The sequence below is a fragment of the Gymnoscopelus microlampas genome, assembly GCF_963454915.1.
Source record: "Gymnoscopelus microlampas genome assembly, chromosome: 15".
Taxonomy (NCBI): Eukaryota; Metazoa; Chordata; class Actinopteri; order Myctophiformes; family Myctophidae; genus Gymnoscopelus; species Gymnoscopelus microlampas.
Genome location: NC_139952.1, coordinates 1,056,952 through 1,074,961, shown reverse-complemented (window position 1 = coordinate 1,074,961; position 18,010 = coordinate 1,056,952). Strand labels below are relative to the sequence as shown.

General features: G+C 42.1%; 2 protein-coding genes across 2 annotated transcripts in view; one reads left to right on the top strand and one right to left on the bottom strand.

Moving 5' to 3' along the window:
• Positions 1-11,657, top strand: part of LOC311061406 (uncharacterized protein) — a 105,360-nt gene extending 93,703 nt beyond the window's left edge. The window contains exons 11-12 of the mRNA XM_084080028.1: positions 9,061-9,434; positions 11,369-11,657. Of these exons, the coding sequence (XP_083936154.1) occupies positions 9,061-9,434; positions 11,369-11,536 (542 nt within the window). The 3' untranslated portion in view covers positions 11,537-11,657. The remainder of the gene's footprint in view (positions 1-9,060; positions 9,435-11,368) is intronic.
• Positions 979-6,685, bottom strand: LOC311061521 (uncharacterized protein). The gene is made up of 4 exons (XM_084080181.1): positions 6,506-6,685; positions 4,221-4,354; positions 2,526-2,668; positions 979-1,446 (listed from the first exon to the last, which is right to left on the bottom strand). The coding sequence occupies exons 1-4, from the start codon at positions 6,633-6,635 to the stop codon at positions 1,224-1,226; spliced, it is 630 nt and encodes a 209-aa protein (XP_083936307.1). The 5' UTR covers positions 6,636-6,685; the 3' UTR covers positions 979-1,223.
• Positions 11,658-18,010: the final 6,353 nt, after the last annotated feature.

The window sequence follows — 18,010 nt, the reverse complement described above, 5'->3', positions numbered from 1 at the left end:
ATGAGACGATCTAAAATTCCCCAATGGGGATTTCAATACAAAACAATAAAGCCACAACCCAGGGGGACAGCGCCCTCTAGTGGTAGTGACGTCAGGACTTCGGTGCTCTATGGCAACGGAGGGTTTTTTTTTTTTCGGAAATCCTCGAATGGCAACAAACCGATCCGTTTCCATTGAAAAGCATTGGCTGAATCCGCCCTCATAGGCAGAATCAAAGTTCGGTGTGACTGCACCTTTAAAGGGATATTTAACTTAATAAGTAATTTTATCGTCTACTCAGGCTTTTGGGATTACCCCGCACAGTTTTTAAGTTGCTTGATTCAGTATTTAGATATTTGATATTCATTTTATCAGACACGCCCCCTTCCTATAAAAACCCATTGTAACTTCAAACTCCATTTCAACCATGTTAGATTCATCGGAAACACCCTTCCTTGGTTCTGGTGACAGATATTGTCCTTCTAATTAAAATTAAATACATTCAAAATAATTAATAAAATAAATGAAAAAGTAATCGAAAAAAACACGCCCCCCTCACGTATTAGGAGGGCAGGAAGAGTCACCAGAACCAAGGACGGGTGTTTTTGATGAATCTAACATGTTAAAAATTGAGTTTTTAACATGTTATAATGGGTTTGTATACACGAATCCACGGAGCGCTGCCCTGTAGGTGGCGCCGCCATTGCTGCGGTGTCAAACTCAGTCAGCTGCTGCTGCGGTTCTGTCCGTCTGTTCACGTTACTCTTTACCTGCTTGGCTGTTGGAGCAGCCATAAACTACACAGGTTCATCCCGATTTTCTGTACATCTTTGTAAAGTTAGTGTTAGTAAAAGTTAGTAAAAAGCAGGTAAAAGAGTAACGTGAGCAGTCAAGTGACTGCAGCTGACTGACACCGCGCAGCAGCAGCTGATCGAGTCTGACACCGCAGCAATGGCGGCGCCACCTACAGGGCAGCGCTCCGTGGATTCGTGTATAGGAAGGGGGCTTGTCTGATAAAATGAATATCAAATATCTAAATACTGAATCAGGCAACTTAAAAACTGTCTGGGGGGCTCACAAAAGCCTGAGTAGACTATACAATGACCCACATTTATTTTGAAAGTGAAATATCCCTTTAACATCTGAATTCCCCATGAATCCAAAGCTTCACGGAGTCACGTATTTCACAGAAACAAAAGTCTTCTTCTTTTTCTTCCCCGGAGTGGAATACTTCCTTGAACAGCTCAAGCGTTGGTTTCCGGGGTGAACTGTAGCTTGTGCAGGACGGTCAACAGTTCGATCTTGGCCAGGCTTCTCTTTTCGGGGGGCAGGGCCTTCAGCATGGGCGCCAGGCTGAGCAGGAAGGACTCCTCCGGGTCGGGCTGTTTGTTCAACACCGACATGACGTACTCCTCGAACCACTCGTCCGAGTTGGACCCGCCCCCTCGCTCCCCTCGCTCCGCCTTCCTGGTGGAAGAGCAGTGGTGGAAGACGTACTCAGATATTTGACTTAAGTAAAAGTAGCAATACCACAATATAAAGATACTCTGTTACAAGTAAAAGGCCTGTGTTGAAAATGTTACTTGAGTAAAAGTACAAAAGTATTGGCATCAAAATATACTTGAAGTACCAAAAGTAAAAGTACTAAATTGTTTGAAAATAGCAGATCTACAAGCTCACAACGCGTCGCGATCTTGTAGATCGGCTATTTTCAAATAGCCTAGGTATAAAATAGGGCTGAAGTGGTTAATGTATGTTTTATAATTTATATCTGCAACGTAACTAGTAACTAAAGTTTTCAAATAATTGTAGTCGAGTATAATATTTGCCTCTGAGATGTAGTGGAGTAGAAGTAAAAGTATTGACAATTGGAGATACTCCAGTATAGTAAAAAATACCTCCAACTTGTACTTAAGCACAGTGCTTGAGTAAATGTACTTAGTTACTTTACACCATTGGTGGTGAGCCATCGGGACATTGTAGTTGACTGTTAATTGTCATACAAATAATGATTTAATTATGTTGTTTTTGCATTGAACATTGGAACATTACATAGATATTTAAATTACATTTCTGGTTGACTTTTTACAAAGGTCAGATATGACAAATACTAACTGTAAGGTAGTGTAAGTGTTGTTAAAATGTTAAGGCTCTATATTGCGTAGTAATCATTTGCTATACAGTTTAAACAGGCATTACACTTTAAAACACTTCCAAAGTGAAATAAAGCTTTGAGTAACAGGGGTCTCCCTGTCTCTCCAGCTCTTTAGTAAACAGAAAATACATTTTCCAAAACATCACTTTCACCACCTTTAAATATAAAAAAAAGTAATAATTGACAATGACCGGTACCAAAAATATAAAAAATCATAATGTACTTTTGCTATTTAATAATTTGATACTTTCAAAAACATAAAGAGATTGCAGAAATAGACGATCATTAAGCTCACAACACGTTGCAGATCATTGTGATCTTGTAGATTGTAGACCGACCATTTAAATAATTGAGATCATGCAAAATACGCAACAATTGCAATCAGACGTACTTCCTGAGTGTCCTGCGGGGGGCGGCATTGGGAGCGGCCTGCAGGAGCGGGGGGGTCTGCTCCTGGTCGGAGCCTGACTGTGGCGAGACGGGGGAGCAGTGTGGGGGGAAGCCCTCCTCCATGGAACCACCGCTGGCCAGCTCCTTCACAGGAAGGAACAGCAAACGCACAGCTCACTGCCAGTGGTGCACAAAGTATATTGTCTCTAATATACTTTCAAATAAGCTCTATGCACAGCAGCCATATTGTGAAGACATTCACAGGTGTTACCAATGATACTAATGAAGGCTCTGTTCCATTCTGGTCAAACAGAGTCAGGGTGCTGATATTGTGCATGTTGGCCCACTGGAAACACCAGTGGGTCTACAGTTGGGGTCCAGGGACCCTCATGGGCTTCCGAATGGCCCCTTACGGGTGTGTTACGGGTCCATTTGGTTCCACTTGTACACTCTCAGAGTTAGGGGTCGTGGAAACCACTGTGCTAGACTAAATGGAACAGAGCCTTCATTAGTATCATTGGTAACACCTGTGAATGTCTTCACAATATGGCTGCTGTGAATAGAGCCCTATTAGAGCACTGCAGAGGGCAGGTGTGTGTGTGTGTGTGTGTGTGTGTCCAGCTGGCGCTCGTTGACGCTCGTTAATGTTATAGCACGCTGGACAAGACCTAGCCGGTTGAGTGTCTAAACGGAAGTGCCGGAATTGGGCGGGAGTACCGCCCAAGGAAATGACGTTGACGCTTTACAAATCTGTTAATATTCTCTGTGAATGAAATGAGTGTTGTGATTGGTCGAAAAAGATAGTTTCCGGGGGAAATACGTACGGCAGAAGGCCCTCCCCTATACACGAATCCACGGAGCGCTGCCCTGCGCGCAGCCATTGCTGCGGTCAACGCTCCGCGGACGCGAGACCGCAGCAATGGCCGCCTAGTAGCGCCTACAGGCAGCGCGTCTGTGGATTTGTCTATAGACACTCTGTTTTAGGTCGTGATCAGGCTTTTGTCTTCGCAGATGAGTAAGGCTGGGAACAAGGCTAATGTTATAGGCATGAAGGCAATTATGCTTCTGCACAGTCAAATAGGCCAACATCTAATCTAAGATTAGTGGGACTCATTCAAATGACCACCAGTGAGTCCCGGGACGCACTTCATTGAAAACCTAACAACATCACTGCATTATATCAGATATTATATTGACCTTTTAGACAGTGGTTCTCAACCTGTGGGTCGGGACCCCCAGGGGGGGGGGTCCCCAGATGACAGTGAAGTGACAATTTACGGACTTTTAAGAACGTTTTAATACCTAAAAAAAAGGAATTAACAAACTATACTATAAAAACTGGTCAGACAAACATTGGCCAAATTGTCAAATAATATATAAGACAGAGTGAAACAAAATGTAATGCCTCGACTCCTACAATTCTAAGTGCTTGTCAGGATGGGGGGTCCCCAGTTCAAATAGGATTATTTGAGGGGGTCGTGACCTGAAACGGTTGAGAATCACTGCTCTAGACTAACCTGTAGCTCTGTACTTAGACCCCCCTTTTTTTCCACGTGTACACCAAGTCATTGCCAAAAATAGCCTATCTACAAGCTCACAGCTTGTGAGCTTGTAGATAGGCTATTTTTGGTGGTGGTTTTTGGTGGTGTGCCCCCCCCCCCCCCAGCATATGAATGCTGATAGTTATTATCCTTGCCTTCATGAAAGGGTCCAGGAAACTCAGCAAGGAGCTGTGTTTCCATTTGTTGGGGCCTCCGTTGGCCCCGGTGCGCTTGACCTCTCTCCTGTACGTGTCTCGCAAGTTCTTCCACTTCTTCTTGCACTTGTCTTCTGCAAAGACAAAGACATTAATCCATTAATGTGTCTAAAATTACACAGTGTCATTTTAGATTTGAACTTAAACTATTATTTTATACTTTGGCTATTAAAACATTTGCAGAAATACAAGCTCAGAGTCACTTTGTGCCGTGCTATGAGCTTGTATATGTGTGTGTGTGTGTGTGTGTGTGTGTGTGTGTGTGTGTGTGTGTGTGTGTGTGTGTGTGTGTGTGTGTGTGTATATATATATATAATACATATATTTTTTACTCAAATTTGCTTCTGGGGGTCCCTGGAACAAAATATTTTTGAGATGGGGGGGGGTCCGTGGCCAAATACATATCATTTTGGGGGGCCTTCACATGAAAAGGTTTGAGCACCACTGATATAGCAACATACATTTTTCAGAAAACTATTAGGATTTGTCTGTAAGACATTTGTAGAATCGGCCTCAGGTCTTAATGGGTTAGAATCGACCCTGATAGAATCGACCTGAGGCCGATTCTTCGAAATCTTAACAGTTTTCTGACTTGTCCGCCGACCTGCATCTCAAAATATGTTGTTCCAGGGACCTCCCAGAGGCAAAGATTTTAGTTTTAAAAAATGTATATATTGAAAGATTTGCACAAATATTCACGATTTTTCAAAAATAGCAGATCTACAAGCTCATAATGATACGCTATGAGCTTGTATATCTGCTATTTTTGAATAGCCAAAGTATAAAATGACACAGATGCTTTACTGGTTTTAATGGGTTAAAATGTTAAGAGTCATGAGAGTGATGCTAATGATTGGCCAAGATATGGCTACCATGCAGACATATCTCATGTCTTTGTTACTTGTTTTCTTGAACACGATGTAATGCTATTTAGATAGCAGTATTTAAACAGAAGCTAGGTTCATTGTTTACCTGCCTGGTATCCTATAGTTTCAATGTACAGATTTTGATAGCATATGTTTAGACTGATGCCAGATTCTTGGTTTACCCGCGATCCTAGTTCCTTAAAGGGATAGTTTTTTTCTATCGATTAATAGTTACCCCATGGAGATTTGAATTCATTCATTCATTATTTTTTTTTTTGTCACATTCCTAAGTCAATAACGTGATGACCCGCAGCGGTTCCGGTAGGAGACACAAAGAGTCTAGCTGGTCAGCAAATGATTGGCTTAGGAATGCGACAAAAACTAAAAAATATCCATGAATTCAGGTCTCCATGGGTTGACTAATCGATGGGTGAACTATCCCTTTAAGACGCTACACTGTCTCTCTGAATTCTATGTACCGTTTTTTTCCCGGGTTTGTTACCTTTTGGTTTTTTTTTTAGTTACTTTAATGTGGTTCATTCGGTTAATTTGGTACAAAAAATTTACCATGAACTTTAGATGTCGGAGGTTTTTTCTTTTTTTGTGATGAGTTTGTGATGGATGCTTTCTCCTGGGTGCTGTAGCTTATTAGCTTATTATTATTATTACACTTATATTATAACCTACAATTATTTTAAACGACAATGAAAACAATCACTTTAAGATGATATAGTAATAATCACTCAAACTGGGTTTTCTTAAAGCACAGAGAACAAAGCTCACAAAGGTGTGTTGCTCGCTGGGGGAAAAAAATAGCCGATCTACAAGCTCACAACGCCTCGTGCTGTGAGCTTGTAGATCGGCTATTTCCTTTTTTATCAGCTAATAAAAAATTGTCTTAGATTTTTTAATCGGCTAATAAAATAACAATAATAATAATAATAATAATAATAATAATAATAAAAATAATATATAGCCGATCTACAAGCTCACAAGGTGTTGTGAGCTTGTAGATCGGCTAATTTCTTTTTTTATCGGCTAATGAAAAAAAAATCCGTAGATTTTTTAATCGGCTAATAAAAATAATAATAATAATAAATAGCCGATCTACAAGCTCACAGCGACACGTTGTGTGTGAGCTTATAGATCTACTCCCCCCCCCCCCAGCGAGCGACCCCCGTCGTACGTACGAAGCACACAGCGATTTAAAATCTTGCCATCGCGACGCGTCGCGTCGCTTTGGAGGCGATCGCTGCCTGCTTTTCCATCAATTTTCGGCAAGCGACACGGCCGCGGGGGCGTCGCTTGCGTTGTGAACGACACTCTAAACCCCTGTAGTGTATCGCCTACAGACAGTACCCGGCATGCCCGTCGCCTTGGCCACGCTGCGCCACGCGTTGCTCTTGGCCCGCAGGTCGTTGTAGGACTTGAGGTTGACGTTGTAGAGCTCCGGGAAGTCGCACACTGTGGAGATGAGCTTCTCCTCCATGTTGTTGAGTCTGTGTCGCTGCTCTTCTCTCCGGGGCGGCTGAGCGACACTTTTTTTCATGTGATGATGATTGGTGGGCGACACGACACGACACACGAAGCGTCAGCGACCAGCGTTGCCAGGTTTTGCGAGAGAAGCAAGCAAAGCAACCGGGTCTATGGAAACAAGCCCAAAAAGAAGCGAGCCCTTCGCCCTTTTAAACATAAAGTTCTCAAACGAGCCCCAAATTGATATGTGACCTATTGGCTGCGGACCCCTAACTGAAAATGTTTTGTGTCAGGGACCCCAGAAGTGAAAATGTGTTTAAAAATATCAAAATTATTCAAAATGTTCCAATACTTATTTTGTTTTTCTTCAAAAATTAAAAAATAGCAGATGTGATTGATTGTATAGAGAATGTACAAGCTGTGAGCTTGTAGATCTGCTATGTTTGTATACCCAACATATAAATGGATAAAGTGGTTAACATGATTGTGATGCTATATTAACTGCTTTTGTTGGGGACCCCCCTGGAACCCTACCCGGACGACCCCACTTTGATAACCACTGATGTAGACATCGGCTATTTGAAAATAGCCGATCTACAAGCTAAGAAAATGAAACACTGGTTTAAACATTAGGAAAAAAGCCCAATCCGCAACTACCAATATTTACAAATTACAAGTCGCTTATAATAAGCGGACATGGCAACCCTGTCAACGACAGGGTCAAAGGTAAAAACCGGTTTGTAAGAAAAAACAAAATAACAACAAAAACAGACGTAGTTTTCCCACGCAGCAGTGACACCCTGAGGCCGGGAGGCGCATTACCGCTCCTTATATTATATTATATTATATTATATTATATTATATTATATTATATTATATTATATTATATTATATTATATTATATTAATAAAAAAGCCCCCCCCCCCCCCCCCCCCCCATTTTGTCCATGAACATACAAACATCTCTAGGCAAACGACAGACAGGCCTACAACAAGCACCGATATGAAAATGAATAAATAAATGAATAAGATCAATCAATCCATCAATTAACCAATCTGCTATAATACAGTGGTTCTCAAACATTTTAATTTCAAGGATCCATATAACTCTGAGAGTGTTCACCCTTACGGTCCATTTGGTTCCATTTGTACAGAGTTTACAGACCTGTAAGGATCCATTTTGGTCCCCAAACAGTGTCCAGAAATGATATGCCATAATACAGTCTTTCTCACTCTTTTTCATACCAGAATCTCATTTAATGATCTAAAAAAAAATTTGGTGACCACCACCTGACCGATTTTGAGATTTTGAAGTCGATAAAATATATATATTTTTGTTATTTTTCAACAAAATGGAACTATACCGTCAATACCGTTGTGCCTCTCTCACTGTCTCCATACATAGGGGTCTTCAGCAGGGGGTCCGGGGAAGTGGCGTGTTAGGTTTTTCCGGAGGGTATACGATACGATATGGTGCGCGTGGTCGTGGGTATACGCTCTCGCGTTTTCAATGGATGAAATGGTTATTAGACTGTATACGCTTCTTCCCAAAAAATCTGGACTGTGTACGCCGTATACAGCGTATAACGGTAGAACACACCACTGGTCCGGGGCCCCTAGGGGGTCCTCATAGTTAGGCTACTACAGGGGGGCCGCCAAAAATGTGTGTGATAGGAACTTTTGTTTTACATTAACCACTTGAACCCTAGCATCTCTATTATGAACTGTAACCAAAAATAGCAGATCAACAAGCTCACAAGGCGTTGTGAGCTTGTAGTTTGTCTATTTTCGGCTTGGTTTTCGAGGTTTGGTGCAGGGGCACGGTGACACTGTCGGTAGTGCTGTTGCCTCACAGCTAGAAGGTCCTGGGTTCGATTCCCACCGGAGACGTTGTGGGCGCTGGGGGCGTGTCCTCTCCTCTGCGTCATCAGTGCCCATACCCTAGGTGGGGTTGGCGAAAGGGCGCCCACTCTGTGTGGAGTTTGCATGTTCTCCCCGTGTCTCCTAGCGGGTAGGTACCCTCACAAAAACATGCAGTAATCCTGGTCTCTATACTGCCTCCCCCTGGTCAGCCGGGGCGCCTGATGGAGGGGAAAGGAACTGGTTGGAATAACGTGATCCTTCCACGCGCTACGTCCTACCGGGGAAACTCCCCCCTGTCAGGTGACAAGAAGTGGCCTGCTCACTCCTCATGCATTGAAGGAGGCATGAGCTCAGTTCTGGGCTCTCCCCAGGCTGGCAGAGGGAGACTAGCTCCCAGGATTATAAGCTTAGGCAATTGGCACTGGGTGATAAAAGGGTTACAAAATTGTGGGATAAAAATGATATATATATTTAAAAAAAGGTTTGGTGCAGAGGAGAAAAATACCCTGCCATGCAGCTTCCAGACAGTTCCCTCTCCTGACCAGTCGGTATCTCTCTCTGTTTCTCTGTCCTCAGCAGCGTCCCAGCAGCATCATGAGTACTCAGAGGTGAACATCAGAGGTGTTCCGTTGCTCTCCTCATCATCATCATCATCATCATCAGGCAGAGTGGCTCCACCCAGTCTGCCTTCATCAAGCAGAGTGGCTCCGCCCAGTCTGACCTCATCGGGCAGAGTGGCTCCTCCCAGTCTGACCTCATCGGGCAGAGTGGCTCCTCCCAGTCTGCCCTCAGCAGGCAGAGTGGCTCCGCCCAGTCTGCCCTCATCAGGCAGAGTGGCTCCTCCCAGTCTGACCTCATCAGGCAGAGTGGCTCCTCCCAGTCTGCCCTTCAGACCTCCACCCGCTAGAGGCAGCACCTGTCCTCCTGCACTGCATGCAAGCACTGCTGAGGTATCATGGAGCTTATAAGGAGATTATAGTTTTTGTTTTACTTTTTATTTTCAATTTCTGTTTAGTTTTGATTATTTTCTATTTTTTAAAGTGGGGTTTCTATCCACCTGTTTCTTGGCTGTGTGTTTTCCACTTCCTGTCGGATTTCATTGGATATCATTAGTCATCTAGTCTCGCGTCACCAGACTGTTGCCTCCCACAATTTACAAATGTTTCCGACATACAGTCTGGGACTCGGAAGCTCTGATCATGTGTAAGTGGAAAGCGGATGCCCCTCCCCTACCCACGTCCGTTTCAGCATTGTGCAGCGTCCGACTGGAATCAACGAATCTCATAAACATCGTTTATGTCTACTAGTGTCTTCTTTCACAGTTTTTTCGGCATTAATTCCATGATACCTTTCTCAGTTTTCTGTGATAAACAATCCTCGCACAAATAACATGAATCTACCGCTCCTATGACTATGCTTCCGCCTCGGTTCTGTTTCCACTAGGACTACAGGTCCGCGGGCACCGCGTCGTGATTGGTCGAATGTCTTTCCGGTCTGAACAACTTCCGTTACACAGCTTTCGGGAAGTGTAGTCCCAGACTCTATTTTAGCATTCAGAGATTGTGGAATAGTTGTCTGGTGACGCGAGACTATTAGTCATCTGACCGGTTTCATTGGATGTCATTGGATCAAAAGACAGGAAGTGATGAAGTGGAACACAGTGAAAAGCCTAGGAAACAGGTGGATACTGTAGGGTAGGTTATATACCCTTTAAAGTGCACTGTGTAACTTTATTTTAAATAAATTAATTGTAATTTTGTCCAATCTGTATGGTAGAGTATGTTAAGCAAGGGAAAATGTAAAGGTAGCTGGTCATTATTGAAAAATAAATCCTGTGATTATGCACCGACGCAGAGGTGCATAATCATCCTGAAGGGATTTATTTTTCAATAACGACCAGCTACCCATACATTATCCCGCGTATTCAAAACGAAGTATATCAAAACAAAGTATTTCCTTGCTTACGGCAATGAAAGTATTCCATAAGTGTTGCGCTGGGCGGACACGGTCGCCTCGGAATACAAGGAAGTGTAGTGGATCAAATAGAATACATTTTCGGTTATTGCATTGTCTATTTCTCGCTTCAAATGTTTTCAAAAACATTCTTGAGAGCAACGTTTAGTTGTAAATGACATGGTGTGTTTGTTTACATGGCTGTCATGTTGGATACAGCATAACATCAAGCAGCACAGGTTGATATGAGCAGGTGCCATTGATTAGACAGCGGCCTGTTATTGAGCTCAGCTGTCATTATCTAGAAATAACACAACACTGAATTCAGCGATTGACCAATCAGAATCAAGCATTCAACCAAGCCGTGTAATACAATATAACTTATACAATTGTTGTGGTTGTATTGTGTCTCCCTGCTCTTCTAGTGAGACATTTAGGTTGTGTCAAAGGTCACGTCTCACCTAGACACAGGATCTGACATGAATTTCGACATGATGGTCAAGATTCAATGTATCCCCTGAGCAAGCAGTCAGGCTCTATTAGCTCAATGGTAAACATTTCAGCCCTTGTACAGGAAACTGGGTTCAATTCCGGGATAGAAGAGAAAAGTTACATAGTGCAGCTGTAAGACAATGCAAATAAAATAAAACAATGTATCCCATGTAGGGGTAAATCGATTTAATCAATAAAATAATCCGTTTTTAAAAAATAATAGATTTTCAAAAAATAGCAAAAATAGCCGATGGATTGTATAAAATAATACAGCATGAAATAGGGCTTACGTGGTCACGCAGACTAATTGATTTATATATATTTTTTTTTTAAATACAAAATTGTTGATCTGCTATCCTTTCAGTAGAATAGAGCACAGCATTGTGGGATATGTTGTTCCTTGCTGATTCTCTGTGTCTTATGTTTAATCTTGTATCAGGTATCAGATGATGTGTCTCCATCACCATCCCCGCAGCACCGAGGTCTCCATCCAGCGCTGCCACAGCGACCTTTGACCTCGGACCCAGGAAGCAGCATCTACGAAAGCATTCCAGAGAGGCTGTCTGGACCCCCCCTGCCCCCACCCAACGCCAAACGCATCGCATAGAGCAGGGGTCTTCAACGTTTTCAGGCCAAGGACCCCCTAGTTGAGAGAGAGATGAAGCGGGGACCCCCTCTATATTGTATAAAATTGTGTTTCAGCTCAACTTTTGCTGCTCTTTTTCCCCTCTACACCTATAACTCTTTGCCAAAGCTCACAACGCCTCGCAGTGCGAGGCGTTGTGATCGGCTATTGTAGATCGGCTATTTTTGGCTAAAGTTCTCCGCAGAAAAGGGATGCTAGGGTTCAAGTGGTTAATGTAAAAAAAAAAACATAATCACACAAAGATTTGGCGGACCCCCTGTAGTAACTCTGAGGACCCCCTAGGGGTCCCGGACCCCCTGTTGAAGACCCCTGGCATAGAGCACTGTTTACGTTTTTTTTTAACGTGTGGGTCGCGGACCAATGTGGGTCACGGACCAATGTTTATGGTCTTATTTTTTGTTTCCTACATTTAGTTTTTGATTTTTTTTTTTGAATTTTGAAAAAATTTAGTTTTTTCACAATAATTATTAATAAATCCATTAATTAGAGGTAAAAAATACTTTTAAGAAGTAGTGAAAATAGCCGATCTACAAGCTCACTTGCTTGTAGATCGGCTATTCTCACTCGCATTTCTCTTTTGGGTCTCGAGCTAAAAGGTTTGGGAACAGTGGTTCTCAAAGTGAGGTCCGTGGACCGGGGGGGGGGTCCACGGACCAGGGATCCAGGGATCCTCGAAGGGGCTCCAGGGGGTCCCCAGCAAAATGAGTTAAAGGACGACTTTGTGTCACCGGTCACCGGTGGGCGAGTTTCTGAACTGTCCACAGCCCACCCTCTGTCTGACACACAGACCGAGTATCATGAGCATTAGTGAGGACCAATTATATGAAGATAGGTTGAAAATGGGTGAAGTGCTCCTTTAAATAAACATTACATATCATGTATACTATAGCATAAAAACTTCAGCTTAACCACTTTAACCCTGTACAGTGTATATTGTACATCAGCTGTGAGCTTGAGTCTGCTATTTCCAATAAGAGCTTGGTAAATTTGGAATATATTTCAAACATTTGAACTCTGGCACAATATATTTATGGGGGTCCATCATCAAATACATACATTTTAGGGGCCTTGACATGCAATAAAGTGTGAGAACCACTGCCTCACAGGTCTGTAACTCTGAGAGGGTACAAATGGAACCAAAAGGACCCATTTAGTTCCATTTGTACAAATTAAAACACGTTAAAATAGCAGATCTACAAGCTCATAGCGCGGCACAATCGTGAAAATGTGTGCAAACCTTTGAATATATATATGTTTTTAATTGAAATTTGTAACTGAAATCTTTGCTTCTGGGGGTCCCTGGAACAAAATATTTGAGATGGGGGTCCGCGGCCAAATACATATCATTTTGGGGGTCCTTGACATGAAAAAGTTTGAGAACCACTGTATTAGAGTCTCGCGTAGCCAGACAACTATTCCACAATCTCCGAATGCTATATAGAGCTAAGCAGCAAGCTAAATATACTTAGATGATTTTGATTTATATTCGGATAAATTTGCGCGACTGTAAAGACGAAACGGAAGTGGGTCGGAGGCTTCACATCCAGTTTATATTCTAATCATGATCAGAGCTTCCGAGTCCCAGACTGTATGACCGGAAACATTTGAAAATGACTACATACCCCCTTTACTTTTGCTTAGGAAACTAAGCACTGTACAGTACTGTTTATGATGTGTATTGGATCCTGTCTTTTTTTGTTCAGACTTCAATCAAATCTGATCTTTAGGACTAACTGTCCACACTGTTATTAAATCTGATCTTTAAGACCTAATGTCCACACTGTTATTAAATCTGATCTTTAAGACCTAATGTCCACACTGTTATTAAATCTGATCTTTAAGACTGACTGTCCATACTGTTATTAAATCTGATCTTTAAGACTGACTGTCCATACTGTTATTAAATCTGATCAGGACTGACTGTCCACACTGTTATTACATCTGATCTTTAAGACCTAATGTCCACACTGTTATTAAATCTGATCTTTAAGACCTACTGTCCACACTGTTATTACATCTTATCTTTAAGACCTAATGTCCACACTGTTATTAAATCTGATCTTTAAGACCTAATGTCCACACTGTTATTAAATCTGATCTTTAAGACTGACTGTCCATACTGTTAATAAATCTGATCAGGACTGACTGTCCACACTGTTATTACATCTGATCTTTAAGACCTACTGTCCACACTGTTATTAAATCTGATCTTTAAGACCTACTGTCCACACTGTTATTAAATCTGATCTTTAAGACCTACTGTCCACACTGTTATTAAATCTGATCTTTAAGACATACTGTCCACACTGTTATTAAATCTTATCTTTAAGACCTACTGTCCACACTGTTATTAAATCACAAGGCGTAGCGGCGCGACCCGCTGTGAGCTGGTGGATCACCTGCGTCCGAGTGTCTAGACTGCGACGCAGCTTCAGATATCAGACGTGAATCACAATCTGATTCACAAACAACCAGTTTCCATGTGGATTTATTCTGTCTAAACTTGACAAAAAAATCTAATTCCAACGAGGATAGATCAAACACCATCATTAAACTATCAAGATGTATAGGCCTAAAGTGCGATTTGGACTAGTGTGCACGTTATTGTCAGTTTGTGTGCAGAACAAGTAGTCCCTGTTGGACAACACTTGCATCTCCAAATTTTAACTGTTAATTACTATCATTATTTTGAAAATCAATACCCTATTTTGTTGTACAAGAGTGACACCGAAAGGGAGCAAACATAGCGGATCCACAAGCTCACAACACGTCGTGATGTGACACGTTTTGAGCTTGTAGATCAGCTATTTTCACTACTTAAAATAATAAAAATACAAAGTGTGGACTTTGGACATTGGGACTAAATCATAACTACATTGGATCCATTGGAAACATGCAAAATGTGTTAATATAGCGTCATAATAGTTTGAACCACTTTTAACCGTTTATACTTTGGCTATTCAAAAATAGCAGATATACAAGCTCATAGTAAGGTGAACATCTGAAAATCTGGGAACTAAATCGTTACCAAGACATTTCTTCACCAATGTGTTTCTAAAGGTGTCTACTAACATGTACTAAAAGTTTGAAATTCAACTCCTGGGGGAAACCTTTCAAAAAACTGCTCAAAGTCGGGGTACCAATAACCGATTTTCGAAAAATCGAAAGTGCTTAAATTGGACTTAAGTAACTTGTGAGGGGTCAAACTAATGGTTTTTCATTATTCTGAGTTGATTGCTAGCATTTATTTTTCACTACAACCACTCCTTAGTGGAAAAAATTGACACGCCCACTTTTCATTTACATATAAAGTTGCATTTATTTCAATTAGTTGCACAATTATCCGAGCAAATACTAATCCACCCTCTCAAATGCTTTAGCAGTCAATGTCTGAGTATTCATCAAAACCATCATGAAGGGCATTCTTGCAGGTAAAGCCTTTACAGACTCCACAAGCTGAGATGCACTTGACGCCATTCTTCTTGCAGCTGCATCTCCGGTTGCTGCAATCTCCATTGCAATTGCAGCTTGTAAACTGGAGTAGCTCTTCAGGTGCCATGGGGTCTAGAGTTGGAACTGGCTCATAACCATGAACACCTAATGTCCATCCATTTTCTCTGGGGTCCAGAGACATGCTCTGTAGAAGGAGCCAGTCCCGGGTCTGTAGGTAGGCACGGAGTGAATGCTGTGCAGCTGCACCCTCTGTTGGAGGTAGAGTCTCCGGTTTGATCATCTCAGCCGCTGCCTTACGTGAGAAGATGCTGTAACGAATTGCACCCAGAGTGGTACCTGGTCCATGGTAAATGTACTGGAATATTGCAGACCCAGCCTGAATCACTGCATCCTTGGTAGCACGTATGTCCAGGAAGATGTCCACATGTTCATCAATCTCCCCTGCACAAAACCTGCAAAAGAAAGCACTTCAAGGTTTGTTTCAGACCTTTCAATATACAAATATTTCATTATGATATATTATTATTATTATTACTGCCTGTCAAAAAGAGTTGTTTTCCCATGGCCAGCGATAGCAGAAACAGTATCACACCCAGTGAAGGCGTGAGAAAAGACCAGGTAGCGTCTCTGTTTTTCAGAGAGAGCTTCTTGAATCCTCCTGACATCATAGGAGCCCTTCAATGTAGTGCACCAACATTACCAGCACGTCTGCATCTTCTGCCCGCACCTGAAAATAGAATAATATATGCAATGCATGTTCAACTATGTGAAAATATATAAAGATAGTCAAAACTCTTACTTTTAAAGTAGTCAGAGCTAATGAAAGTAAAATATGTACACACAAATGTTACTGACCTCAACAGAGCCATCTGTAGCAGCAGCCAATGCCTCTCTAACAATCACAGTGTCAGCATCATTGTCACTCTGCTCCACAATGATGTTAAGCTTTCTGAGTGTTGAGGAGAGGAGGTGAATAAGCTCACTCTTATTATGACTGTTGTCCAAGAACTTTACTCTTGGTGTCCAGTGTATCAGATCCGGTCGAATCTGGAGATCACAGCATGACTTCTTGGTACGTCGGATGTGGTCATGATCTTTTGGCGATCTCACTAAAACAACCCTGCTCCACTTTGGTGGTTGATGGCGGATGGCTTCTGTACATGGTAAAGTGGGAACAAGGCCAGACTTGGCAGGAGATTGCCAACAGTTACCTAAGCTACCTGCAGTGTCTTGGCCGTAACTCTCAAAAGATCATTGTGGTCTTTGATGGTTATAACAGATCGCCAAAAGATCATGACCACATCCGACGTACCAAGAAGTCATGCTGTGATCTCCAGATTCGACCGGATCTGATACACTGGACACCAAGAGTAAAGTTCTTGGACAACAGTCATAATAAGAGTGAGCTTATTCACCTCCTCTCCTCAACACTCAGAAAGCTTAACATCATCGTGGAGCAGAGTGACAATGATGCTGACACTGTGATTGTTAGAGAGGCATTGGCTGCTGCTACAGATGGCTCTGTTGAGGTCAGTAACATTTGTGTGTACATATTTTACTTTCATTAGCTCCGACTACTTTAGAAGTAAGAGTTTTGACTATCTTTATATATTTTCACATAGTTGAACATGCATTGCATATATTATTCTATTTTCAGGTGCGGGCAGAAGATGCAGACGTGCTGGTAATGTTGGTGCACTACATTCAAGGGCTCCTATGATGTCAGGAGGATTCAAGAAGCTCTCTCTGAAAAACAGAGACGCTACCTGGTCTTTTCTCACGCCTTCACTGGGTGTGATACTGTTTCTGCTATCGCTGGCCATGGGAAAACAACTCTTTTTGACAGGTAGTAATAATAATAATAATATATCATAATGAAATATTTGTATATTGAAAGGTCTGAAACAAACCTTGAAGTGCTTTCTTTTGCAGGTTTTGTGCAGGGGAGATTGATGAACATGTGGACATCTTCCTGGACATACGTGCTACCAAGGATGCAGTGATTCAGGCTGGGTCTGCAATATTCCAGTACATTTACCATGGACCAGGTACTACTCTGGGTGCAATTCGTTACAGCATCTTCTCACGTAAGGCAGCGGCTGGGATGATCAAACCGGAGACTCTACCTCCAACAGAGGGTGCAGCTGCACAGCATTCGCTCCGTGCCTACCTACAGACCCGGGACTGGCTCCTTCTACAGAGCATGTCTCTGGACCCCAGAGAATATGGATGGACATTAGGTGTTCATGGTTATGAGCCAGTTCCAACTCTAGACCCCATGGCACCTGAAGAGCTACTCCAGTTTACAAGCTGCAATTGCAATGGAGATTGCAGCAACCGGAGATGCAGCTGCAAGAAGAATGGCGTCAAGTGCATCTCAGCTTGTGGAGTCTGTAAAGGCTTTACCTGCAAGAATGCCCTTCATGATGGTTTTGATGAATACTCAGACATTGACTGCTAAAGCATTTGAGAGGGTGGATTAGTATTTGCTCGGATAATTGTGCAACTAATTGAAATAAATGCAACTTTATATGTAAAGGAGTGGTTGTAGTGAAAAATAAATGCTAGCAATCAACTCAGAATAATGAAAAACCATTAGTTTGACCCCTCACAAGTTACTTAAGTCCAATTTAAGCACTTTAGATTTTTCGAAAAATCGGTTATTGGTACCCCGACTTTGAGCAATTTTTTGAAAGGTTTCCCCCAGGAGTTGAATTTCAAACTTTTAGTACATGTTAGTAGACACCTTTAGAAACACATTGGTGAAGAAATTTCTTGGTAACGATTTAGTTCCCAGATTTGCCAAATATCAGACAAAATGCCCTTACTATCATAGCGGGGCACCGAGCGCTACAAGCTTGTAGATCTGCTATTTTTGAAGAATCATGAAAACGTTTGCAAACCTTCGAATATATGTATATATTTTAAAGCGATCATTTGTACTCAAATCTTTGCTTCTGAGGGTCCCTGGAACAAAATATT